The following is a 27,259-nucleotide window of genomic DNA, read 5'->3' on the forward strand; positions in this document are numbered from 1 at the left end:
AAAAAAACTGGAGAGTTGACAGGCCTAGGGTGCCCCCTGCCAGGAGCCCGGGTCTTAAGGTCTAGGAGGGGAGCTGAGACACCTAGTGAATAACGTCACTTGAGTCGGGAATGACCATCAGACTGGGTGCTGGAGTCAAGCCGCGGTGCAGAGGGCAGACTGGGGGTCTGAGACCCAGGGCAGGGAACCAGATAGCGATTGCAAAACCTGAAAACCACCTACGGGTCCACGGCAGGAGCATGGTTAAATAAACTGTAGTATGGCGGCCGTGCCACAGAATATTTTGTGGGTGTGCGAAAGAGTGAGGTAGATTTTGGAAAGATGTCCAAGATATATTGTTCAGTAAACAGAACATGTGACAGCACAATCTGTGTACTATCCCCTCGTTCTGAAGCAAAAACAGGACACCCCCCTGCAGACACATGTTCAACTGTGTGGAGAAAACATCTAGAAGGATACTGGGAAAACTGTTCACAGATGTTATCTCTGAGGGATGATGGGGAGGGCGAGGTTTTACTTTTTCACTTTACACCTTCTGCACTGTTGGATTTTGACATGAGCTCATAGCACTTTCACAAGAGTTTCTTGTTTTTGTGTTTTGCTGTTGTAGGACTGGGGGGCGGGGGTGGGTGTGGGTGAATGGTGGCTCAGGGCTGGAGCAGTGGAGACGTGGTGGTAAGTCCTGCAGAGTGAGGGGACGCTGACAGGACCTAGGAAGGTGGAGGCAGGCTCTGAGAAGGCCGTGTGGCTCCAAATGGGGGGAAAAAGTGGGGATGACTGTGGAGAGGGGGCACCAAGTGGAGATGGAATGCGAGAAGCACAGTGCAGGGCACGAGGGTCTCGTTCGAGGTGACTGACCCCCACAGTGCTGGTGACCCTGGGCGCGGGACAAGGAGCCCAAGGCCTGGAAACCTTGACTTTTGGGAACAAGGGCAAGAAAAGGGAGAAGGTCGACCTTTAGGACCCTACGGATTCCTTGGCCGTTTCACCGTCCTTAGGGTACAAACCGTTCTGGCTGTGGCGGCGTGGAAACAAACAGAGCGAGGAGGGGCCGGAGCCCAAGCCGGCTGGGCTGGCGGAGGTCGGCCTTCCACAGGCGGGCGCTGTGTGGTGTGCCGCCTGGGTCCCCGCCCTCCTCCGGCTTGCTGTCGTGGGCTGACGGCCAGGCCCCGGGTGAAAGGCCAGGACTTCTGGCCCCTTCCGGAGACGAAGCCCCTTCCCGGGACCAGGAGCAAAGGAAGCCAGAACAATGCTGTTCATGGAAATTGGGGGAGAGGGAGCTAAGTAGGGGCAGGAGAAGTTTCTTGGCTCAGATAAGCCAGTAAAAGCCTGGAGAAGGTCAAAGATGAGGAATGTTCTGTGATTTCTAAGACAGCAGCTCATTTATCTCATAAACACTTGCTCTCAGCCTGAGTCCAGGGGTAATACTGCCCCCATGCAAGCTGGATAAGAGCCCTGGGAAGGGGCGCCTGGGTGGCTCAGTCGTTAAGCGTCTGCCTTCGGCTCAGGTCATGATCCCAGGGTCCTGGGATCGAGCCCCGCATCGGGCTCCCTGCTCCGCGGAGAGCCTGCTTCTCCCTCTCCCACTCCCCCTGCTTGTGTTCCCTCTCTCGCTGTGTCTCTCTCTGTCAAATAAATAAATAAAATTAAAAAAAAAAAAAAAGAGCCCTGGGAGGGCCTGCATTGGAAGGCTTGTTTCTAGGTCTCCTCTGCAAAAGGCCCCCTGAAAGGAAGGAGGGAGATGTCAGCCATGTGCCGTGAGGCCCTGTCACAGGTGTCTATTTACTCTGCCTGACAACCTTCTGAAGGAGGTATTCTTCGACAAGCCAGAAAACGGGCTGGGAGGATGGTGCCGTGTCCCCGACCACGCGGTTAGGAAGTGTTAAAACTGGGATTTGAACCTGGGTGTGTCTGTGTCCCACTTATAATTTGGTTGCTTGGAGCTTAGAACACATTTTCCCATCAAAATAATGCTGTAAGTGGTGGTTTGGTTGCCATAATGGCCTAGCTCACCCAAGGTATAGCCGGAATTAATTCTATGTTTCAGTGTGGTTGTGGATGAATCAGGCTTCTGCGGGCTAGCCTGGAAACCCACTGGAGAGGGAAAATGCCTCTGAGGGTGTGCCCAGCTGGGAACTCTTGCCCTTACGATAGTGCTTGATTCAGGGCAGGCAGGGAATATGGTGGCTCAGAGAGCACTTGTCCCTTTCCAGAACTCTGCCAGCAATCCCTGGTGAGTTCTAGCTGCTCACAGAGCCTCTGTCAGGTTTGGGGTTTATAAGACAGGGAGTGCTACAGAAGGATGTGCATTCTATCTTCAGTCTCTGCACATCTGAGTCCTTTCTCTTTCTTCCTCACACTGCCTCTCCACTTCGTGGGGTCATCTTACACGTTCCTCTAGGATGATGGGGCCTTAGAAGCAAGATCTAGGGCTCATTTTCCCCATTTGGTCTGGTGCCTGTCTGTGAAGTGGGCAGGTGCGTGCACAGGATCAGGAGTGATGGAGATCAAAACAGCTGCTGCTGAGAGGAGTGAGACCCCACCAGAGCTCTGAGAGTGACTTCAGGGAGATCATCCACTCATTCATTCATTCGCTTGTTCGCTCATTCATTTGACAGACATTTGCTGTGGGTGTGCTGGGTACTGTGCTCCTTCCTTTCACGGTACTTCTGTGGCCCAAAGGATCCCGGGCGGGACTGCCTGTGGGTCTCAGACCCAGAATCTTAGCATTTGAAGGAATTTGTTTTTATAGACGGAGACTGCCGTCCTTCCTTGATTCAGGAACGTTTGAGTGTCAGGCTAAATACTGAGAAGACTCAAAGCCTGAAAATGGAGGTCCAGGGAGAGAGGTGGGAAGTGATTTGCCCAGTATCTCCCTCCAGGGCCCCTGTGCCTGGACCAGGACCTGCCCCTTCCGGCCCCACCCGAGGCCTTCCCGCCTCAAGATGGTCCCAGCCATCTTGTAGGATTCCTCTGGTTTCCCCAGGAGTGGAGTCTGGGGGCTGGGGGAAGGCCACGGAGAAGTGGTGGGATTCCTTCCTCATGGACAGGAACAATGCCTGGGCTCTCTCCTGAGGGGCTAGCTTGCCTGTTGGGGGAGTTCAGAAGTCTTGGAAGACTTTCCTCAGTTCTTTCCTGAACCACCTGCTCTTGAAATTCCAGGTCTTCGCAAGCACTATTACCTCTGTGCGAACTCCTCTTTCCCAACCTCCTTCGTCTGACTAACTCCTACTTCCCTCTGGGTTTCAGCTGAAAGATCCCTTCCTCGAGGATTTTGCTGGGCCCCCAGCCAAGGTAGGTCTCCCTGCTCTGTGCTCACCTACAGGAGGCTGGACTTGCCCCAGGATAACCAGGGACCCTTGGGATCATTCTTCCTAACTGAACGCTTTTCTTTCCACTGGACCATGGTCTCTAGGGGGGGCAGACACCACCACTGCCTTTCCTTTGTTTGTATATTTGTTTTTAGCAATTGTATGCCGATTGTCTCAGTCCATGCTTGGTACACAGTAAGTGCTCAATGTGCAGTTGAATGACTGTGACCCGCAGCTAAAGGCAAGGCTTTCCAGCAAGTGGACTTTCATTCAGATCATTCGACAACTGTGTGGCTAGGACCAGCACACACACAGGATATAAAGATGACTTGGAAAAAGAGACTTAAAATCTTGTAGAAGAATTTATAATCCAAAACCCCTTTTAAAAACTGCCAGAAAGCCCCCCAACCCCTCCTAAGTTCCCTCTCCCTCTCTGCTGGCCTGTTGGTACTTGGCTACTTGGCCCGGGGCCCAGCCTGTGCCTCTGGGTCGCAAGAGACACACAGACACAGACTGATCGGGGGTCTGGGGCCTTGTGTGGTGCTGCCCAGAGGCTCACGGCCACAGGTCCAGGGAGCTCATGCCCAACGCAGCTCACGCACAGGCTCTGGGCCAAGCAGAGGTCAGGCTATGGCTTCTCTGGATAGCTTTGCACCTCATGCATGAGCTTTTAGCTGTTTGGGAGAATTTATCAAGGAAGCACCTTATTCCTAAATTCATCTGGGCAGGAACGTTGAAGGCAAAGGCTCACATTCAGTTCAAGGGTTTGAAGTGATGTCTCCAAATGCCTGGATCCAAAAACCTTGAACACGGACCACGGTTGTTCCTACCAGTTTCCTGGAGCCTCAGGTTTGTCATCTGAATGTCCCTCACGTTTTTGTCCTGGGGGACAGGAGAGGCTAACTGGGGATGCTTTGGAAATGCAGGCTGAATGGGAAATTAAGTGCTCCCAGTGGAGGACACAGTGGAAATGCCCTCCCAGGGGCCCTACGGGCCCCCCCTGCAGGTACCGGTAGCTAACGCTGAGCACGGCCACGGGGCAGCACTAGGACCCAGGGGCTGAGTGTGGAGCCGGCTCAGCCGGGTGAATTCACAGCCAGAACACAATGTTCTCAGTGTACCCGCAGGAAACCCTGAAGAGGAGAGCTGCACATGGCCCTCTGCTGGGTGTGTTCTGGTCCCAGCCTTTGATTCTTTTTCCTAACCTCAGCCCCCACTTTCACATCCTGCAACCTGCCGAGCTGCCGGCCCCACCCTGCTGGGCTGGTCCCAGGCCCCCGGAGAGCAATCAATGCAGGAAGCCCAGGGCCTTGCTGGCCTTCACCATTTTCAAATAAGACCGTTTGCCTCTAACCTTGGTTTCCTGAATCGACCCTTTGTGATGGAAACTTTTCACAGTGCGGAAGACAGAAGCCGGGGACAAAGCTGAGTTTCTAGCTGAGGCCAGGGTCTTGGCTCCGATGCAGGGAAACAGCTGATGCTTCTGAGCTACCTCCTCCCTTCCTCCCCGAAGGCCAGACCCCACCTGGGACGGGGCGAGGGCCACCGGGGCTGCTGCCTACATCAGGAGGAACTGGGAGCTGCCCAGGGAAGCAGGGCCAAGTTCGGAGCAGAACAGTCTGTGATGTGGTTCCTCGTTTTTATTTCCACGAATGCTAGAATATGCTGTCCTGCCGGGCTATTTCTATTGAATGAAAATTGTTTAAAAAAGCAAACCTCTGCAAAACCAACAGCCCTCTGTTACATGGAAGGACAAGGTGAACTTTTCACTTCCTTCCCTGCAGCCTATCGGTTCATCTGTGGTTTGGTGTCACCCACACTGCTGGGCTATATTCAATCTCAATTTTTGCCTCCTTGTTTCGGAAGCCACAAGAGCAAGCCTCCTAAACCCATGCACCTCCTGCAGGTTGCATGAGACTTTCAAAATGTCTTGGTGAGTTCCCACAACAGATTGCAAAACGGAAGCCTTCCAGCCTCCTGGCAGGTATGGAGGCCAGATGCCAGCCTCTAGACGGAGGCGGGCCCAGCGAGCGAGCGTGGGAGAAGCCAGTACCACCCAGCATATTCTGGCTAATGAGGCTGTGGGGGTGCAGATAGGGAGCAAAGTTCTGGGTGACACGCTACGCCTCTGCCTCCTTAACAAGGGTCCTGGCCATTAAAAATAACCCCCAGTGCTTATACTAAGCTCCGGTCATAGGACTTCTTCCACTCTGGCATTTCAGTTTTTTTCCACGTATTGGTTCATAAGGGGGTTTTAGGGAGTCCTCACCCCAGGCCTGTAAAGAGATTCCACTGGGTGCCTCCCAGACTTGTCCAGGCTCAGGGATTGTCTTCTTGGAGAAGGGGCTTCCAAAAGCAGGTAATCCTGCTCCTCCGGGGGAAGGCTGCTCAAGGCTCAGAGCCCCAAAACACCTGGGTTCCAGTCTTAGTTTGTTCTTTTTCTTTTCTGTTTTTTTGTTTTGTTTTGTCTTTAAGATTTTTAAAGTTTTTAAGTGATCTCAGCACCCGATGTGGGGCTCACACTCACAAACCCAAGATCAGGAGTTGCATGCTCCACCTACTGAACCAGCTAGGCGCCCCTAGTCTTAGCTTTTTCAATTTGTGGTGTGACCCTGTGCAAGTTGCTTTCCCACTCGAGCCTTCATTAGCCTCATTTACAAAAGGAGATGGTCTGGTTAGATGTCGCTGTTACAGGTAGAATTATGTCCCTCCCCAAAAGTCATATGTTGAAGTTCTAACCCCAGTACCTTAGAATGTGATCTTATTTGGAGGAGATCTTGACAGGGGTCATCGAGTTAAAATGAGGTCAGTAGGGTGGGCCCTAAACCAAAATGACTGGTGTTCTTATAAAAAGGGGAAATTTGGACACAGACACGCATAGAGGGAAGTTGAGTAAAGGCACGGGGAGACGACCGTCATCTGCAAGCCAAGGAGAGAGGCCTGGAACAGATCCCTTCCCTCATGGCCTCCAGAAGGAACAAACCATGCTGACATCTCGATCTTGGACTTCTAGCTTCCAGAACTGGATACGATTAAGTTTCTGTTGTTTAAACCTTTCAGTTTATGGTACTCTGTTCCCGCAGATCCAGTAGGCTGTTGCGGCAGCTGTAGCCTGAATGAATACAGTAGCTAAGGCCCATCCGTCGGCTCTTGGGCTACGGTATTCTTTCCTGCCACCCCTTGGTGGATTCCTTGGCCCCACATGGCCTTTCTCTTACCCTCTCCCAGTGAGTAAAAGATGTCATGTGTGAGAGTGCTTAGCCCAGTGCCCCACATCCAGGAATGCTCACTACATATTAACCATGATGACTACTCTCAGGGGTCCCAGTGCCCACACACTACTTGTACCTACCCTGAGGTCCTCCTCCTTCTAAGCTCGGGGCCTCATGGTCACTGGCACTTTCAGTATGGAAACCTTTCCCATCCCCCTCAGCAGCTTTTAAATCTAAGAGTATTAAACTGGTAACTTCCAGACCCTCTTTTTTTTTTTTTTTTTTTTAAGGTTTTATTTATTTGAGAGAGAGAGAGAGACAGCAAGAGAGAGCACAAGCAGGAGGGAGAGAGGGAGAAGCAGGTTCCCTGCGGAGCAGGGAGCCCGATGCAGGGCTCCATCCCAGTACCCTAGGATCATGACCTGAGCTGAAGGCAGACACTTAACAGACTGAGCCACCCAGGCGCCCCTCTTGCTTCTTTTCTAGCTCTCAGAATGAATACTGTCTGTATTGAGAGATGGCAAGGGGATGATGTCCTGCTTTCTTCCTGGTTCCTGAGTCCATAGGTCTCTGGAGGCCTCAGCTCCTGGTACTCCAGCTGCAAACGCAGGCTGGCTGGGAGAGTCTGATTTTCCTTTTCATTATCAGGAGTGCTTTCAAAAAACACTGTAAGCTTGACTGTTGAAATGGGATCACAGAATGATCCTTGAGTCTTCTGTGGGCAGACACTGGTCCAGGATAGCAAAGTCTTAGGTTGTCTTTCAGGGAGTATGTGTTGAGAGTCACATTGCCCCGACTCCACAGAATATTCCAGATTCACTATATTTTGGAGACTCTGCAGAAAGTTAAGTGGGTAGAATCTGACTTCAACAGCCCCCAGACATAACCTTTGGGTTTGCTACACAAATGAAATGCCTGTGCTTCTGTGGTTTATCTTCAAATATATGCCTGGAGGTTTCTGAGAATAAGGATGGGGCAGGGAGGGGGGCGATGGGAAGAGGGCGTGCGAGCTTACTTCAGGCTTTCAGGGTCAAGGAAAGAAGGAGGAGAAACCATCTGGGGGGGAAACATCTCTCCACAATGTCCATATACTTTAAATTTGATCATTTCAGGCTGCTGCTTATTCTGGCTTTTGGCTCAGAGCCCAGAAGGGAGGCTCCTTGAATAATTCTCACTGAGCTTAGGACATCTGTTTTTCCCGACAAGTAAGTAAATACAAATCTGAAAATGCTTAGTTTCTAGTCAGAGCAAAAATACTGTTCCCCACCTAGTGGCCTGCAGAGGTCCCATCTGATGCATTATACCAGCTCATCTAGCCCTTCCAGGCCCGAGGAGCCTGCTTTCTAAGTTATTTATTCTGAAAGCCAGGATTCTTGGCCTCTTTCTTAACGACTGAGCCACCCAGGCGCCCCTTGGCCTCTTTCTTAAGTGCACCCTTGCTGTGTTAGAGAAACGCTCTTTTGATGGACGGTGGAGCATGGCAAACGAGCCTCCAAACAATCTGGTCCTTGCTTCCTTCTCCTGAGAGATCTCACCACTCCCCTGTTTACAACCTTTCCTCCAGCCACACCAAATGACTGGGAGCTCCACCAGTGCGGTGGGTGATTTCACGCTGCCCTGCCTTTGCACACGCTGTTCCCTGTACTTGGAATGCTTTTATTTGGCGTCTTCCCCACTTTGCTCAGCTAACTCCAGCTCATCAGTCATGCTCAGGCACAGGCTTACCTTCTCTAGGAAAATCTCCTTGTCATTCCCTCTCCAAGCCCTCTTGGCTTCCACAGTACCCCAAAGGGACTGGAGTCACGGGGTTATGGCACTGTACGTATCCCATATATCTATTCGCTTGTCAGTTTTTCCCATTGGTCCAAGTGGTTCCCAAACCCGAATGCAGAAGAGTCACATGGAACCCCCAACCTTAGACCTTTCAGACCCCAGGAATGAGGCCCAGGGAGCCTGCATTTTTATTATGCTTGATTCTGGGGCACCACCAGGTTTGGGACTATTGCCCTATCTTTGTATTTCTTTTTCCTATATATATTACCAAAGACACAGTAGGCCCTCAGTAAATGTTTGACTCTTCTAGCTTCTCTCTGGTAACCTCTTTTCGTTTTTACTTCCTTTCCTTGCTAGCCCTAGACTGACAATTTGCTTATCCTCTTGCCCTTACCATACAAAACGATAACCACTAATTCTTCATTTTTTCCATTTATACTGCCGGGCTGCTACAGGGCTTCCCCAAAGATTGGTGCCATTGCAAATTCAGAGACTCTAACTGCCGCTGGCCCTGGTCGGCTCTCTCCCATTCTTTACAGGGACTATTCCCAACCCCACTGTTCCCGCTTCTTCCTGCCCCTTAGCACAGGCAGTAAACCAACTCACCTCCTCCTCCACAGAGAAAATAGAAGCCATCTGATGGCAACTCCCTCAGCTTCCTGCCACCTCACCTACACATTTACCCACATCAGCACTATCCTTTTCGCCTGCCCTCCCTCCAAGAGTAATCACTCCAACTGGGCTCTGGATCCCATCCCCTCCCACTTCCCCAGGGACCTTATACCCTCAATTACCCCCTCTTTCTCTTTGACCTCTCCCATTGGAAAAGAAAAAACAAATGTCTTGCCTGTGTGTCTTCCTTTAACTGTCACCCTCTCTTTCCTTCATTTTGTCTCCCTTTCCCCTTGAACTTCTTCTTCTTCCCCTTTTTTAGTGTTTATTTATTTATTTGAAGGGGGGAAGGGAAGAGGGAGAGAATCTCCAGCAGACTCCCCGCCGAGCACGGAGCCCCACACGGGGCTCAACATGGGGCTCGACATGAGGCTCAGTTTCATGACCCTGAAATCACTACCTGAGCCGAAATCAAGAGTCGAAGGCTTAACCAACTGAGCCACCCAGGCACCCCCCTGTTGAACTTCTTAAAAGTGTTGCCTAGATGTGGCCCTATGTTTTCCCCTTCTGCTCACTCTCCCACCCTCAGCTGTCTGGCTTGGCCTCCACTGTACCACACTGCTCTTGAGACAAAGTCACCAATGATCTTCTTGGTAAAATCCATTCCTTATATCACTTAATTGCTTGGCTACACCAATTTTGCTATTTGCAGTCTCCTCAGAATGTCCCCTCCCCTCGGTTTCCATGATGCCACACTCTTGGCTTTCTGTCTCTCTCTGGTGACTTCCTGCCAGGTGCTTTCCTGGGTTTCTGTTCTGCTGTCTGTCCCTTATGTGTAAGGGTTCCTCAGGGATCTCTCCTTGGTCCGATTCTCTTCTTGCTCCATGGGCTCTCTCCCTGGGTGATTCCATCCATCATCCCCACCTTTGGTTTCATAAATACCTCTAGGCTGGTCAGTCTCAAATCTAACTCCAGCCCAGCTCACTCTCCCACACTGTCGACCCATAGTCGACTGCCTATTGGACATCTTGAATCTGCTCTTCTTTCCATACCCTTATCTCAGTAAATAGTAACCCCTGATCCCCCAGCCACCCACACAAGAAACCTGTGTGTCCTCCTGGAGTTCTCCAAGTTTGACCAGTCACCAAGTCCTATATAGGATACTTCTTTTTTTTTTTTTAAGATTTTATTTATTTATTTGAGAGAGAGAGAGAGAGAAACAGCATGAGAGGGGATAGGGTCAGAGGGAGAAGCAGGCTCCCCGCTGAGCCGGGAGCCCGATGTGGGACTTGATCCCAGGACTCCGGGATCATGACCTGAGCCGAAGGCAGTCGCTTAACCAACTGAGCCACCCAGGCGCCCTACAGGATACTTCTTGAGTAACTCTCAAACCAAATCTACCCTTCCATCTCCCATCTTCAACAGGTTGCAGTCATCTCATCTGGATCTCCACAACAGCTTCCTAAAGGATCTGGATCTTACCTCTAATGATGTGCCACCATTCCCTCCAACTAAACTTCTGAAGTGAAACTAGATCTTGTCATTCAAACCCTGTAAGGATTCCCCAGTGTCCTCTGCTTGAAGTTCAAATTCCTTAGCAAAATCCATCTGGTCCGATACACTATGAACCAACCGTAACAGACACCTGCAGCCCCTTAACAGCATGATGCCTTTTCTGCTCCTTGGGCCTTTGCGTATTTTATTCCCTGCACCCAGAACATCCTTCCTTCCCATCTTCAGGTCTCAGTCTAAAAACATCATCCTGGGAAATCTCTGACCCCTTGCTCAGCTGGATTAGCTCTCTCTGATTTTACAATGTCTCGTGCTTTCCCCTATCAGGCAAGTTTTACACTTAAAATCAGTCTTTTGTCTCTCTTAATGTATTTATAAGCTCAAGGTTGGTAATTGTGTCTTGTTTGACATCCTCAGCAAGTAGCAGATGCTAGACCTATAGTAAGTGCTCAATAAATGTGTGTTGAATAATAAAAGACATTTGGAAAGGAACATCCCCTCTGCTACTGCTGGTAATAAATTGTATGTTGTTTCATTACTTGTCGTGAAGAGCTTGTATTATAAAAATGAAATAAGCTGATTCTGGAAAATAAGTCCTTTTTGGAAACTTGACAGACTGGAGAAATTAAAGTATCTGGAGACATGGAGGCCCGCTCATGGTGGCACTACTACCAGGCCCATGTGCAGGACAGGAGCCCATGAGGAGGACAGGGAGGCACCAGCCTCCTTTACCTTGGCTCCTCACAGGGATGGGATCATGTGAGACATGGCTGCTTTGGCATACAGTTTCCATTTCCCACAGCTTCCACCTGTCAGTGTAGCATTATAGAGAGCTGTGGGCTGAGATCTGGGCTCTGCCCACTACTTTATCTCAATAACCTTAGGCGTTACTCCACTATGGCTATTGCCAAAAGCCACTGTAGCTTCTGCATCAGGGCAAACATACAGCATATTCATGCATTCATTCATTCATTCAATACCTATAATGCAGCTACTACGTGCCAGGTAGTATTCTAGGTGCTGAGTATAGCAGCGAATGAGCCAGACAGGATCTCAACATCCTAGCTGTAAACCAGGGGGAGGAACTAGATGGTCTTCAAAGTCTCTTTCAGCTCCTAAAATTCCGAGACTCCCTCTCTGACCAGATGCAAACAAACAAGGCAGGCTGATGGCAAAGTATCATGCTCCAGCCTTCCTTCCCCCATGCTTCACCCACGGTGCCATCCCCATCCCAAAGTCAGCTGTGGGAAACAGGAAAAGATCTGGTATCGTTTGCACTCTGCCCGCAACCCAAGATTTGACTTTCCCAAGTATGTTATTTAAGCCTTTTCTCTCTTTTGTGGAAAGGATTGTCATGGTTGGAACTTCTGGCAATTACAAGGAGACCTGGCAAGATATTTTAGGCAGAATTAGGTGCTTTGGCAAAAGGACAGGGAGAGGCAGGATGGCCTCCTCCTTCAAGTGTGGTATCTCTTGGGTTTGCCTGAAAGGGTGCCACATCCGTGGCGGGTTCCTCCTCTTTCTTCTGGATGATAGACCTCTCCTGCTCCTATCTCTTTTCTTCTAGTTCTGACTTGGCCTTAAGGTCCAAAGTTTCTAACCCCTTAGTACCTGGTGTTGTGACTGGAAGCAAGGGATTGAAGGACTCCCAACCATGTGGGGAAAAGGAAGCCATAGCCTGCAAACAAATGAACAGAGCAAAGAGAAGTCCTTCGGTGAGGAACTTGATTAATCGAGTTCCACACCACGGTTGTTAGTATTAGGTATGGGATGGCACTAATAACACATTTAAGCAGATCAGTGAAAAGTCAGGACTTTCATGCTGATCCTGGGTAATGTGAGGTTAAAAAGTAAAATTTTTGTTCAACGATGTTAAGAGTTAAGTTTATTTTACGATTTATAGCTCAGAACCATGAGATAAGACACTTATATGGAATTATGTTATCAGACTGACTTGAATCACTTTATTAACAGCAATTCTGTCTTCAGATTTGCTAGTATCCGATGAACTAGAAGCCACAGAGACAAAGATTTAAAAGGCTAGCTCCCTTGCTTATTAACTATAATCTCAGTTAATAATCACGGTACCTCACCTTCTCGGTGCTTCTTTCCTCAACTGTAAAATAATACTCACCTCATTTATCTCACAGGGTTGATGTGAGAATCAACACACAACATGTGAAAATGCTTTGGGAACAGCAAAACGTTTTATTGAGGAGACACCCTTACCGTCAGCTTTCTTAGGATGGCTGTCGTCCTGGTCATTAGCTGCCATCTGCCCTTGGCCTTCCTCCTTGCTCATGGGGGTGTCTCTCAAGCATCTACCTTTGCACCATACTGAAGCTTAAAAAGTTATATAGACATGAACATATAGCTAATTCTCTCAGCTCCTAAAGGAAGAGGCTGTTTCTTTATTTTGCTTGAGACCCCTTATCACCAAGCACTGGGAGGAAGAAGGGACAGTAGTGACAAAGCTTATTTCCTCCTGGTAGTTAATTCATTTTATCATTAAAAAAAAGGTCTTAGAATTTTTCTTTGTTCAAGGCACCGGGTCAGGCTCAGTGGGATGCAGCACGGTGCATCTAAAATAATCTCAGCTTTGGAAGCTGACAGACTTTGAATTCAAATCCAGGCTTGGCCATTTACTTAGCTATGCAGACTTGGCAAGTTAACGCTCACTCTGAGCTTTAAGTTCCTCTTCTGTATTGGGGCCTTACATATCTTGCAGTGATATTGAAAAGATTATAATGAATGCCTGTGAGTGACTGGCACATAGTGAGTGCCGAGGAGATGACAGATACACAGCAAGGACCGTCTTCAAGCTCAAGGCATGGTAATAGGAATTGTGGATATTGGGACAGGACGGCCAACAGAAAGGTGCAGGGGATGGGGGGCATCTTCAAAAGATAGTGAGGGTCGTGTTCTGGCCACACTCAAGCAGCCGCTGAAGGATCACTGTGAAAGGGGCTTCAGAAAGCATTTCTGTTCAACCCTAGGATCTCTTCAGTTTCTAAAGTCATAAAAAAGAAATGACCAACTTAAAGAGAAAAAAATTCTCTAAGTCCCAATACCCAAGGCTAAGATGAGGTAATGAAGTGTCTGTGCTGTACAGTTATGCAAATGAAACAAATGAGCACAAGTGAGCGATCGCTTCTCAACTGTCACTGGAAATATCACCTACAGGCTTACTGCGGTCTAGGTATGTTTTATTTTTCCTTTGGTAATTATCAAGATGGTGGGTGCTAAAAAGTACATTAGGAAACTCAATGGCTTCCAAATACGGAACCTGCTTGGGTTGAGACGTATTATTATGGAAATAGCTGAGTTTGCAGGCTGGTCATTTTGTGCTCTGAATTGCTTTAGAGATGAGAGCAGTGGGCTGAATTATCAATCAACTGAAATCTCCAAGATCCAAGATTTCCTTCTGCCTGGGCTATGTGACCATGAGTAGGTCTTCAACATCCCTGTGCTCAGATTCTGTGAGTCAGATTACTGACTCAATGGTCACCACCTCCTTATCAGGTAGTATGTGTTAAACATTTTGAACTACTGAGATTAGGGCCAATTGCTACTGGGATTTAAGCAACTCTAAGCAGATCAGGTGCAAGTGATCAAGGAGGAGAAAGGCAAATGTTATCAAGGTAAAATTAGCATACAATCTAAAATAAATCATTTTCCTAAGTGTACAGTGTGGACCCTGGGGGTCGTGTGAGGGAGAACAAAGGCCATCCCTTGGCTTTCCAGGTTTTCCCGTATCGTGGTGTGAAAACCTACTAAATTCATAGAGTTCTGTAAAGACAAATATCCCTGAGATAAAGGCAATCTATCATTTGCTCAGGAGAAATGTTTTTAGATTCCCTTTTTATAAAAAGTAATTTGACCTCTTCCCCATCCCAAATCCCTGAGACTTTGAAAGGATAAAAAACCAATCTGGAACTCTTCCAAAGGATTTATTTGCTACAGAATTGCTTGAGTCCACCAACAAGATGAACTCAGGATTTCTGTGTTTAAAAGGATTTTGCTCACCGACTTATTTTTACAAGTGCTTCAACATTCAAAAAGTAATTCTTTTTGCCAGTATTTGGCATGTCTAGAAGAGGTTAGAAAAAGTTAGAATCTATAGAATTAGATGTCCAAAAATAGAAAAAAACCCAAACATTTTAAAATTCCTCATTTGGACAGGTCCTGAGTTGAAATCACATTCATCTGCAAGAAGAACTGTTTTAGGTCAGAAACACTGTGTTTTGTTAACTCCCGATCCTGATCTTGGATTTGACTGGTGAGGACTCCAGGCACTGCATGAATGAACAGGAGAGACGTCATTCAGTGGGCCAATTCTGGTATGTGTCCTACCTGGCTTGTAAAAGTTTATAAATATCTCTTAAACCCAAACCTCTGGTTCTCTGATACCGATTGTCTTAATCTGATTCTCAATACCTTTTTAAACAAATAAACAAAAATTTTCCCTGCAAGATCACACATTTAAGTATTTGTTGCTTGTGGATAGATACAGAGAAACCAAGTATGGATATGAATTAACAATTCAGCAATGGAGCTGTGAATCTCTGGATGGCTGCGTATGCTGGAAGAAAAGTCCCTCGCTGGCCCTGCACTTGCTGTGCACCAGAGCTGACCATCCCGGCAAGGTCAACCCGAAGAGGGTGTGAACCCCAGCAGCTGCTCAATGGGTTTAAACCGCCACTCATCTGCCTCTAGCTCTTCTACCAAACCGGCTAGTTTTTCCATCCGAGCAACTTGCTGATCTGTAAAGAGTCAAGGAGGCAATATATAATACAACATATTTCCCACGAGACAGTCACCAACCACCAATGTGATCATTGGTTTAAAAATAATTTCTAGAAGGGGGTGCTTGGCTGGCTCAGTGGGTTGAGTGTCCAACTCTTGGTTTTGGCTCATGTCATGATCTCAAGGTCATGAGATCGAGTCCCACGTTGGGCTCTGTGCTCAGCACAGAGTCTGCTTGAGATTCTTTCCCTCTCCCTCTGCCCGTCCCCCTGCTTGTGCTCTAAAATAAATAAATAATTAAAAAAAACCTTAAAAAAAAAGATAAACATCTAAAAAAAATTTCTAGAAGGATTTTTTCCTTCAATATTCAAGTGTTAGGGTCTTATTCTATGTTAGTCAGAAGATTAAATCTTAAAAAAAAAAAAGGAGTATGTTATCCTCCATGTCATAGCGATTTGTGTATTAAAATCCTAGAGTTCCAGGTAATTGCAGCTTTTCCTCCCACATTATGCCTTCAGTGGAGAAATGGTCTGTGGGGGAACATAGTGCCCTGATGCATAAATGAAGGCCACAGAAAAGGTGCTACCAGGATCTTAGAGTGCAGACAGACCATAAAGTATTACATAAATACCTGAAGAGTGAAGATGATGATGGTAACCAGCAGAGGACAACAACAAAAGGTTTCAGAAAGGGGAGGAAAAAGCAACACAAGAGGAGTAGGGAGCATTGACCCCTCTAGGAAACTAACTCTTCTTGACTTCAGCTTTGAGACTCAATGTGGACATTCTGTCTGGCTTAAGACCGTAGAATGTTTTTGTCTGCAGGTAATTTAGAAAGTTCACTTAAACAGCTTTGTTGAGATTCAGGCGTTTTTGTCACAAAGCACACTGATCTTTCTGAATCCTCCTCTCCCCTCCCCCCCAACTTATTCTCAGTTAGTACAAAACACTCATGTGCTTACCATGTTTCACCTGTTTAAGTGTAGATGCCACTTGATAACTGAAAACAGATTCGCAGAGGAATCTCTCAGAGCCATCTATAAACAGAAGAGGAAAAGTTTTAATGTGCTCTAAGGGTTTTATGGCTTCTGATAAACCACGTAAACGTGCCTATTCTTTTCCCTGCTTTCACACTCAGGGTCCGGTTTTCAGTGTTTACGAAGAGAGTTTCTGTTTCATTGAGAACAGTGCTCTGTCTGCTATAAAAGCTACTTCTTCTATATACCTAGAAAATTACAACAGTCCCTCTACTTGTCTCAGAGTTTAAAAATAATGTTTAAGAAAACAAAAATAAGAAACCTCAGTGTGATGTTCTGGTCAACATTTCTCCCCTCCTAACCTGACAGTTTCGTAATGTTCTCTCATTCTGCATGTCAGGCGAACACTGACATCAGACACATCTGGCCACGTGGCCCCCGTGGCATCACAAAACAAAGGCCCACCAAAACTCTAAAAAGTAAAGCTGAGGGGGAAATAGCTGTTGTTGATTTTTAATATATCAAATTACATCACTATGACCATCGCAAAGCACTGCTGGGAAATTTTATTCTGTAAACGCAAACTGTAACCTTGATTGTCCAACTGAACCAAAACACTGCAATTTGCATGGTAATAGAGGAGTATGGTGCAATTTCAGAACCTAGCATTGTGTTGGTGCCAAGAACTGGCAACAAGAAGATAGCTAATTCAGTCACAACAACACTGGGAAGTTGATTGTGAAATATAAGCCAGTTCATGTTCTTGTCAGACAAGGGCTGATATGGCAAAATACACCCCAAAAGACACAGAGCTTATATAGGAAAATGTGACCTTTAGAAGGGTAGCAGAAACCATTTGGGGAAGGTGTCTGACTGCAAAAATCCTAAAACAAATGGAGGGAGAGGACACAGCTGTCTTTTTTTACGTGGTAGTTCATGCCAGCACTACTAGGTGTCAAGCACTCACCCATCAATCATGGGTTGGCATGTCAGCCAGCTATTAAGTGACAAGGAGCTAGGACTAACACATTCTGGCTTCATGCTGAGTTTCACACAAGGATGACCTTGTTTCAGAAGTCCTGGTTGTAGAAATAAAGGAAACCTCATTTGAAATGGAGTCAGGAGGCCAGAAGGGGGAGCACTCACACCCTAACACTTCCGGGCAATTGTAGACTCTTAACAGGTAGAGGCAAATTTTGCTTTCCCAGCAGGAAGAAGTCTATTATTTTGCTACCCTAGCATGATGAAGAAAGTTTTTTCTCCTTGCCAGACAACAGCCCAGCTAATGAGAAACTGTCACAACTCAGCCAATGAAAAGCCGTTACACTTCACAAATGCCTAGTTTGTGCCAGTGGACTTTTTGTTTACAATATATAGTCTCTCCCAATTCCCCCCTTTCCTCTCCTTTGTTCTCTAGACTTGCCTATGGTCTTGCCATTGCTTGCCTGTCCCCAGTTGCAATTCCTTGCTATTCCTGAATAAACCCATTTTTGCTGATAAAATAATGTGTTATTTTTAGGATTAACATGGTGAGGGGTGCCTGGCTGGATCAGTTGGCAGAGCATATGACTCTTGATCTTGGGGTCCTGAGTTCAAATTGATATTGGGCCTAAAGCTTACTTAAAAAAAAAAAAAAAAAAAAAAAAGAATGGCAGTGTGCCTGGGCAGCTCAGTTGGTTAAGTGTCTGACTCTTGATCTCAGTTCAGGTTTTGATCTCAGGGTTTTGAGTTCAAGCCCTGCGTTGGGCTCCATGCTGGGCGCGGAGCCTACTTAAAAGAAAAAAACAAAAAAGACTGGTGTGCATGGCTGGCTCAATTGGTGGAGCATGCAGCATGCAACTCTTGATCTTGGGGTTGTGAGTTCAAGCTCCACCTTGGGTGTAGAGATTACTTAAAAATAAAAAATCTTAAAAAAAAAAAAAAAGAGGGGTACCTAGATGGCTCAGTCAGTTAAGCATCTGCCTTTGGCTCAGGTCATGATCCCAGGGTCCTGGGATCGAGTCCCACATTGGGCTCCTTGCTCAGCAGGGGAGTCTGCTTCTCCCTCTGCCTGCCACTCTCCCTGCTTGTGCTCTCTGACAAATAAATAAATAAAATCTTAAAAAAAAAAAAAGACTGACATGGTGAACAATAAAACCACAGATGTTGTATCCAAATGGCTCGAAATACAACTAAGAGAGCTTCTGTCCAATATTTTTTTTGAAACATTTTATTTTTTTAGAGAGAAAGAGAGAAAAAGAGAGAGAGAGTGAACACAAGCAGGGGTAGTGGCAGGCAGAGGGAGAAGCAGGCTCCCTGCTGAGCAAGGAGCCCAACGTGGGACTCAATCCCAGGACCCTGGGATCATGACCTGAGCCAAAGGCAGATGCTTAACCGACTGAGCCACCCAGGCGTCCCATTTCTGTCCAATATTATATTCAAAACTGATGTAAAAAAGAAATGAAAATGAAATTATTTTCATATATATTGTGTATTAATGTATGCATAGTATGTTATGTATTATTTCAAAATGTTATTTCACAAAGTGCTATACACCTTAGGAAGAGTGTTGTTACATTCTTTAAATTCAACCTCTTTTCTGTATATTGTACTATATGGTATATGATCCTATCCCCTCCTCCCTCCCCTATTCCTCTGGCTTGAATGGAAGTCATTTGTGAGCAGATCATCTAAACTGAGCAAAAAATTTTTATTTTCAATTAACTCAATATTATACAGACTGTCCAGTTTATTATGTAAATATGCCAGTGTTCATTATCCTATTCATACCCTTGCTTAAAGAGTCAAATTATAACTAAAGTTTTATTTTAGAAAGAGCAAAGCATAAAGCATTAGAGCCCACTTCTCAGGTAGTTTGATCCTGAACTTTAGGATCTCACACAAGGCAGTGGGGATTATGGGCTATAAGGATCAGGCCAGGATGTATTTGGAAGCTCCTATAAGTGCTACCTCCCATTTACATTTAATCACAGGTGTTATATTAGGATAAAATGCTTAAGTTATAACATTTGCATATTTCCCTTGGCAATGAACTTCAAAGCAAAGAGATGTAAGCTAATCTTTCAAAAAGGTACCTGCATATCACTTTACCACTCTGTATGCCTATGGAACACACTTTTGCTGATTTGCAGCTCTGTATTAACCAGAGAGTCCACTGCTTTTTAGTCACATCCTATTAGATGTGATATCTGCACCAATCTAAAGCCTGGAATTTCTCTAGAGAGGAGTCAGCCTGGGGCAATCTATCTTCTATTTAGAAACTGTAATCAAACCCTTTGTAACACACCAAGCAGCTTTCCTCTTAAGGGACAAGCAAAGGTTATTAAGTAGTGAAAAGTTCAGTAAATTGCCCAAATCTAACATCACGCCAACTCCAATAAATAGGATGCAATCAAATTCATTTAAAAGAATATTACTTCACAGCAGGAAATTAGACAATACCAGATAATTTATACTTTAGTAGCCTATGATATCACTAAAATTCAGCTACTTCTGGGCTGGAAGGCAATCTCTAATTTGCTCACTAAACTGGGTAAGGACAATCTTAGCTAAGGGCAGGAAGAATGCTAAAAACTGCTGTACAGATCTTCGGTTTATGATGGGCTTATATCCTGATAAACCCATCCTAAGCTAAAAATGCCAAGTTGAAAATGCATTTAATACACCTAATCTACTTAAGATCACAGCTTAGCCTAGCCTACCTTAAATGTGCTTGGAACACTTACATTAGCCTACAGTTGGGAAAAATCATCTAACACAAAGCCTATCTTATAATAAAGTGTCAAATATCTTATGTAAATTATTGAATACTGTACTGAAAGTGAAAACCAGGAATGGTTGTATGGGTACAGAATGGTTGTGAGTGTTATCGGTTGTTTACCTTGGTGATCGTGTGGCTGAGAACTGTGGCTCCCTGCCCCTGCCCAGCATCCCGAGAGAGTACTGTACCAAATATCGCTAGCTCAGGAAAAGATAAAAATTCAAAACTCAAAGTATGCTTTCTACTAAATGCATATGGCTTTTGCACCATGGTAAAGTAAAAAAATCCCAAGTCAAACCACCGGAGAGCTGGGGACTGTGTATACGTTGCTTATGTGAGGTGTCTGTTAGAGACCGGATGCATGAGGAACTTAAATCATAACGTTAAGTACATTATTTGGGTTTCTTATCCTTAGACTTAGGAGGATGCAAGATCAAGTTGAACCTGTTAAGATTATAAACAGTATCCAACCTTGGCTCCTGATTGCTTTTCTTCCTTACTCTGAAAAGGCAACTTTTCCTACTCTGTTTTCATATTTGATTAAACTACTATAAGAAAAATGGTCAGGTACATGTGCATTAGATTAACTGTATAATAGCATCACCTATTAACATGGTAGAAGATGCTTCCAAATCTAACATCCTTATTAAATTTCATTTAGAAGTCCTCTTTTTCAGTTTAACATTCTTGGTTTGACTAGGATAGTTCAGGGATTACCATCTCTAATTTTTCATAGTCTGTCCTTAAGTGTAAGTAGCTTTAAAATATAGCTAAAACCTTAAACCTAAAACTGTGCATTTTGAATTTAAACCTAATATAAACTCATCCTACAACAGAAAGCCAACACATTCCTCCATGAAGCACACTGGGATGGAATAAAAATGGATAGAAGTAAAACTTGTTATAACATCAACATTCAGACTAATCTCAGTAGCCTTTCTTCTTTAATGTTTCCAAGTAATCTGGTGTGTACTGATACAGAATGCTTATAGGTTTGAGACTAAGGAGGTACCTCCTGTATTAAATTTCTCCTGTAGCTAGAATTTAAATGATTTCAATCTTAGAGTCCATTGTTAAACATTGATTCCTCTTCTGCTGCTAAAAGACTCATTAAGCAATTTAAGTACCTCCAACTTTTGATTTTTGCGGGCAACTTCCTTAATACCAGGTCTCTGCTGCATATAACTGAAGTCATATTTTTAGTGCCACATATGGTAAACAAGGCCCCAACTGTTCACTACATCCAGAGTCAGTGATACTAACTCAAGTATTCAGCTAGCACAACTGAAGAAAATGAAGAGGCAAAGACAGAAGTATGTACATCTCAGATGTATCACCAACTACACTACCTGATTATCTACTTCACCAATTGTGATTTGAACCAATTCTAGAGAGGCTTGTGGTCCCAGTGTTCACATGTTTCCCTGTCACAAACGATTCTTCTGTTTGTCCCGGCTTAACCCAAAACTCTTTTCACCTGATATAAATGAATAAAGTTCACCCCCAAAAGCTGACACCTAACTATAGTTTGTACTTTTCTCAGAGATTTCTAGATTAAATATACTTGCCAAAATAAAGCAAAAAAGATCAATATACAACTAAGCACAAAAGTGCTAGAATCAGGTAGATTTTGAATCCTTAATAGGTTCTTTGCTGACTTTTTTTCTTTCTCTTTTTGTCTTTACTTCTTTTTAAAAAAATTTTATTCTTATGTTAATCCCCATACATTACATCATTAGTTTTAGATGTAGTGTTCCATGATTCATTGTTTGTGCACAACACCCAGTGCTCCATGCAGAATGTGCCCTCTTTAATACTCATCACCAGGCTAACCCATCCTCCCACCCCCCTCCCCTTTGCTGACTTTTTTCAAAGCATGACAGTTTAATAATTATGGACCAATCTTTCACGAGCATCCCCTGAATGTTAGTCAAAACATTCTGTGCGCACCCTAGACCAATTCAGCATCTCTAAGATGGGCCAGAAATGTGCATTTTAAATAAGCTCTTCAGCTGACTTTTATGCTCCCTATTAAGAGTTTACTGGTCTAGCTCCTAAAGCGACATGTATCCAATGAATTTTGGGTATCAATGTAGTGTCATGCTTACAGCCTGTGCTCTGATCTTGGCCAGCCAGTTTGCAAATGTGTGCTGAGTAAGATGGTGGATGATCTGATGGAAATCCAGCTCCAGTGCTAGAAAAACCACATAGCACTGTCCTGCAGTGGGCCAGGGGAGCCATCTTCACATACAAGAATGGTATAATAGTTTTTATTTCCTCTTAGAACCTATTTGATGAGGTTAATCTATCAGCAGATTAATTACATTAGAAAAAATACATCAAACCTACTCATCATAGGGAGGCAGACTGGTGCCAGGATAAAGCAAACTGGAGCAGGAGGTCAAAAGAATTCCTGGTTCTAGTGCTGACTTTGTCTTTAACATGGTCAAATCACTTTAACTTTTCTGGGTCTAAGTAAGTCTAGATGACTTCCTTGATTTCCAGAGCCTTTTTCAGCTCCAAAATTTTGATTCTGGAGAAAGATTTGTGTTTTGAACATAATATTTTGAAATGGGGACAAGAGATGAAATGTGGAGCTGAAATCAGGGCAAACTCATCTCTAATCCACTTAATAGCTTCTTTACAATTAATATTCATTGCAGGTCAGAATCTAATTATTCAGCAAAAAGCAGCATGAGATCACCTTCTAACATCTCTCCAGCTCCTTTGGGGTAGGTGAAAAGGGCTTTCCGTGGTGGGGCAAGGTCTGAGACACTGAAACCAGATCCAGTGACAGAACTTCCACTGACCCCACCAGCTGAGGAGGATGATGAAGAGGCAGCCATTTCTTCTCTAGCAGAATTCTCACTTCACTATAGAGAAAAAAAAACAGCAATTGGCAAGTTTATGGAAGTGAGATTGACAACATTTCATTCTAGCTGCCATAAAAGCCAGCACACAGTTTAGTAAAGAATTAGCTCCTCCTTTTTCTACCCTCTCTGTTCCCACAATCTTTTACTGGTGCCTCAGACAAAAATGTTTCTCAGGATTTTAAGTGAAAATATGTTTATTCTGTTTTTCTACTTAAAACACTACTTCCTATCATTAGCAAACTGTTTATATTGCTTGGGATCGGCTGTGGGTGATTTATGGGTTATGAAGGGGTGATACGGCAGTGCCAAGTTAGCAATTTGACTGAGGAAATAAATTATATGAGGATAAAACAACATGCTTCATAGGGCAGTTTGTCTTGGCTATATCCTGACAAAGCCACACCAAAAAATTCACTTATAAAATTTTCCAAATAAAATTCCAGAATAACACTGTGTTCTGTTCCCAAGGAAAGGGAATTGGTTAGGAAATACATATTTGTCCTTTCATTAAAAATGTTTTAAAAACTTTTTCATCCAAATGTAATACCCAAATTGATCACTTGGTGGCATCTCCAAACCAGAAGAAAATGGCTCATGAAATGATCTTCGAATTCATGGTTTATTACGAATATAGCAGCTGTGTTTAGCCCTATGTCATATCAAAAAATCTAAAAGCCCAAATGCAAATGAGAAGATCTGTACTGAATACACGATTCCTTACAGAAGTTCAAAACAAAAATACTACCTTTGCCACTGAAGCTTATATTACACACTTACATAATATTCTAAGATGTTTATGTTTTCTAAAAAGAATGGTCTAGCACTGTGCTAACAGAACTTTCTGCCATGATGGGAATGTTCTAACATTCTATTTCTGTGCTGTCCAATATGGTAGCCATTAACCTCATGTGGCTATTAGTGTGACTGAAGAACTGTGTTTTAATTAAAAAGAATTTTTTTTAAAGTAATCTCTACATCTATGGGGGCTTGAACTCACAACCCCGAGATCAGGAGTCGCATGCTCCACCAACTGAACCAGCCGGGTGCCCTTGAAGAACTGTATTTTAAATTTTATTTAATATTAACTGAAACTGAAATAGCCACATATGACTAGTGGTTACTGTACTGGATAGTACAACTCTAATATTTAGACTAAAAAATGACTTTATACTGAATTGTATGCTTTAAGATGGCTAATAGTTAATTTTATGTTATGTGAATTTTAGCTCAATTAAAAAAAAAAAAGAGGGACACCTGGGTGGCTCAGTCGGTTAAGTGGCTGCCTTCGGCCCAAGTCATGATCCCAGGGTCCTGGGATCGAGTCCCACATCGGGCTCCTTGCTCAGCAGGGAGCCTGCTTCTCCCTCTCTCTCCCTCTGCTTGTGCTCTCTCTGTCAAATAAATAAAATCTTTAAAAAAAAAAAAAAAAAAGAAATGACTTTAAAAGGATTTAAAAAATGAATTTCCCTCTTTAATGGCCACCGAGAATTTTAGCTGATTTTTTTCTTCTTTTGCTAGTTGCAAAATAAAGACATGTTACAAAAGTTGGAACTTATTTTTGAAAAAATAGAAAAAATGAGGGAATGCTATGCAGATACAAATCCTATATATACATAATCCAGTTTCCTAGCAAGAAAAATGATATACTGTGCATTTCTGAAATGCCGGCTGTTCTGTTTCCTTAATTTTGTGATGATGATTTAAGCCTGTCGGGGAAGCAGAGTTTAGTTTCCCATTTCATTATATGTCCATAAGTAATATGATTAAAACTGAAGTGGGATATGGGAACAATAAGGCAACCGCTATAATTAGAATTTCAGTCTATTTAAAAATAGAAATTGATTAAGCACACTGTCAATCTTGCTATTAGATCACCTCTTCTTTTTTCTCTGAGCTCTATAACTTCCAAATTGTATTCATATTCACAGAAACAACTTTTCAAGGCAGGTTTATAGCCAATCCTCTGGGCAACACTAGCTTAAAATATACCTTGACAGGTTCCTAAATGCTCTTTTAAACAGAACTTAAGCAGTAATGGACCTGGTCTAAATTTCTAAGTGGATTCTTGTTGGGATTCAAACAAAGTATACAGATGATTTAGCCATCTTTTGGACAGGTACTCAGTCTTAATTCCCATCAGTTCAGAGCGGAACATACTGTGAACTGTTTATATATCTCACCTAAGACTTAAAACTCTAATCTTTTTCCTACACCTTGATAAATGCTCTATTCAGTTGCAAATGCAAGGCATACTTTATATTTTGAAATCAGTTGCTCAGCAGAGCTCCCTAGGGACTGCCAGAGTGAGGACAGCTTCAAAGGCTAGACACAGTGTGACTTCTAAACTGGGTATAATCAAAGGAATTCCCTTTCATCCCATTTTCTTTCAAACTCAGAACTACTATCATTCAATACACAAAACAGCCAGGGTTGGAAACTGGAGTGCATAATTAGCACAAAGCTACTTTTACATAAATAAGCAGTTTACTGCTGAGGTAGAATAATACACCTCAGTAATTTCTAGCTTTAAAGATTTAGGTTGAATTTTGCATGCTATCAGCAGATGGTAACAGGAGGTAAAGTGAAACTAACAATAAACCCTGCTTTGTAACTGCTTTATGAAGGCAGGCATTCTGATCATGAGAACCAAACATAATGCTTGGCCTATACTAAATAGCTGTTGATTTAAATAAATGTTTGCTAAATGAATTAAACATTTCACAGGAACCACAAAATTCCTTAAAGGACATCTAATCCAATCCCTCATGTTATAGATGACCAAACAAAACTGAGATATAGAAACGTTAGCATACATGCTGTCACATTCTTCAAGCAATGGTTTTGTGGGCATATCATGTGCCATGTGAGAGGTAAAACAGCATAGTGGTTAGAGTTCAGATTCTGAAGTTTCTTGGTCTGGGTTCATGTCCTAGTCTTGCTATTTAGCTTGCTGTATGACTCTGGACAAATCACTTAACCTCTCTGTTCCTCTGTTGCCTCATCTCTAAAATGGGGATAATAACAGTATCTCCCTCATAAAGGTATCACAAAGGTTAATATAACTAAAGCATTTAGAATAGTTACAGGCACAGTAAACAATAATATCAGCTATCCAAAATTAGTAATGGATATTTACTCCTCAATCTTTTTTTCCCCTACGCAGATCCCAGTTTTTCATCCATAGTATGTCCCAACACACTCAGGGGAAAAGTTTTAATTCTCTCCATTTGACAGAACCAGCAAGCTCCTAAAGGGAAAAGGATCTGCTCAGGAAGAGGGAAGATGCCTTCCATTAATGCACTTGTCACTTTCATTTTCAGGTTCACGAGTTTAGGAAGAATTCTTTGATCTAGGAAAGGGGGAACAAGTTGTCTTTCTACCCTTGAGGCCTAGCACAGAACCTGGATTAGAACGTTTTCTGAATGAATGCAGAACAAATGATACAACACAGGGCTAGTGGCTCAGCAAAGGTTATATGCGTGGGACAGAGAAGCGGGGTGTCATGAGGATTGGTCCATTATTGGTTTTTTTTTTCCTTCCTCATTCTGCAGATTTACAGTAGTAACACAACTCTCTCACACACTAGGCTGCCGGGCTCAGTTAAATTCTGCTTAATGAATGCATATTCATGGTGTAGTAGTCTGGGGTTTGGGCCTCTAAGGGAAGCCGAGTCTATTGGCAGTTGAGATCCCCATAGGAAAGCAATGCTACTTTGGGGGACACAGCATGGCTGTCTCCACAGTGACAGGATGAATAAACATTTCCTTCATGTACGACAGGGATGACCTTGTATTCAAAAACACTACTTCTTATCGGATATATTCCTATTTTCTTAAAAAGACTCCTTCCTTTAGAAGTCTCCTTATGAAAAAGACGCTGAAGGAAGTACCCTGGTGTAATGGCAATTACAAGCAATCATTTAATTCCATCATCAACAAATCGTTGCAGTTAAACAGGTGGACTACCACCCAAACGGAAGCGGCACCTAAAACCAGGTGGGGTGGCTAGAAAGGGGCTGGAAAGGGAAGGGGCAGAACGCCAGAGGTTTCCAAACTAACTCCAAGGCACGCTTCCTCCCCTTTCCCCGCTTGGACCCAAGGGGGCGACGCTTGGCGTCACCGTACTGCGCAGGCGCCAGCCCTCGGCCCGCATGCGCACCCAGTTCTGAGCGGCCTGAGGAAATTTCCTCTTACACTCCCTCGGCAGCAGGCTCCAGTTTCTCCTCCTATCTTCTCCATTTTACTAGTCCCTGCAGGTAGGTTTCCAGGGATCAACTCCCTTCCACTAAGCTCCCGGGGGTCCCTGAGCCCTCGGCCACTTACCTCAGCGGATTTGGCACGTTCCCCCACGGCCCCGCCCCCAGGGCCAGCCAGAACGGCCGCGTTTACAACGACGATGACGGCGGCGTGCGCATGCCCGCGCGGAGGGAACCTGCGCCGGCGGCGGCGTGCGGGCGCCCGTGCGCTGGTGGGCGTGGCCAGGGC

The 27,259-nt window shown here is 44.6% G+C and overlaps 1 protein-coding gene and 1 long non-coding RNA gene across 3 annotated transcripts; one reads left to right on the forward strand and one right to left on the reverse strand.

The window, feature by feature from the left end:
- The first annotated feature begins 2,877 nt into the window (after positions 1 to 2,877).
- LOC145722202 (uncharacterized) lies at positions 2,878 to 11,117 on the forward strand. Of its 2 annotated transcripts, XR_014146301.1 has the most exons (4): positions 2,878 to 3,294; positions 6,395 to 6,538; positions 7,636 to 7,728; positions 10,334 to 11,117. It is a non-coding gene; the product is annotated as an uncharacterized LOC145722202 (long non-coding RNA). The 2 variants fall into 2 exon arrangements; XR_014146300.1 differs by lacking the exon at positions 2,878 to 3,294 and having other exon boundaries at positions 6,377 to 6,538.
- Positions 11,118 to 12,370: 1,253 nt separating this feature from the next.
- On the reverse strand, positions 12,371 to 27,246 carry ANAPC16 (anaphase promoting complex subunit 16). Its single transcript, XM_006731152.3, has 4 exons — positions 27,098 to 27,246; positions 22,607 to 22,775; positions 16,128 to 16,202; positions 12,371 to 15,183 (listed from the first exon to the last, which is right to left on the reverse strand). The coding sequence occupies exons 2-4, from the start codon at positions 22,746 to 22,748 to the stop codon at positions 15,068 to 15,070; spliced, it is 333 nt and encodes a 110-aa protein (XP_006731215.1). The 5' UTR covers positions 22,749 to 22,775; positions 27,098 to 27,246; the 3' UTR covers positions 12,371 to 15,067.
- Positions 27,247 to 27,259: the final 13 nt, after the last annotated feature.

Source organism: Leptonychotes weddellii, chromosome 6 (assembly GCF_054177405.1).
Source record: "Leptonychotes weddellii isolate Sample4059 chromosome 6, ASM5417740v2, whole genome shotgun sequence".
NCBI classification, from domain to species: domain Eukaryota; kingdom Metazoa; phylum Chordata; class Mammalia; order Carnivora; family Phocidae; genus Leptonychotes; species Leptonychotes weddellii.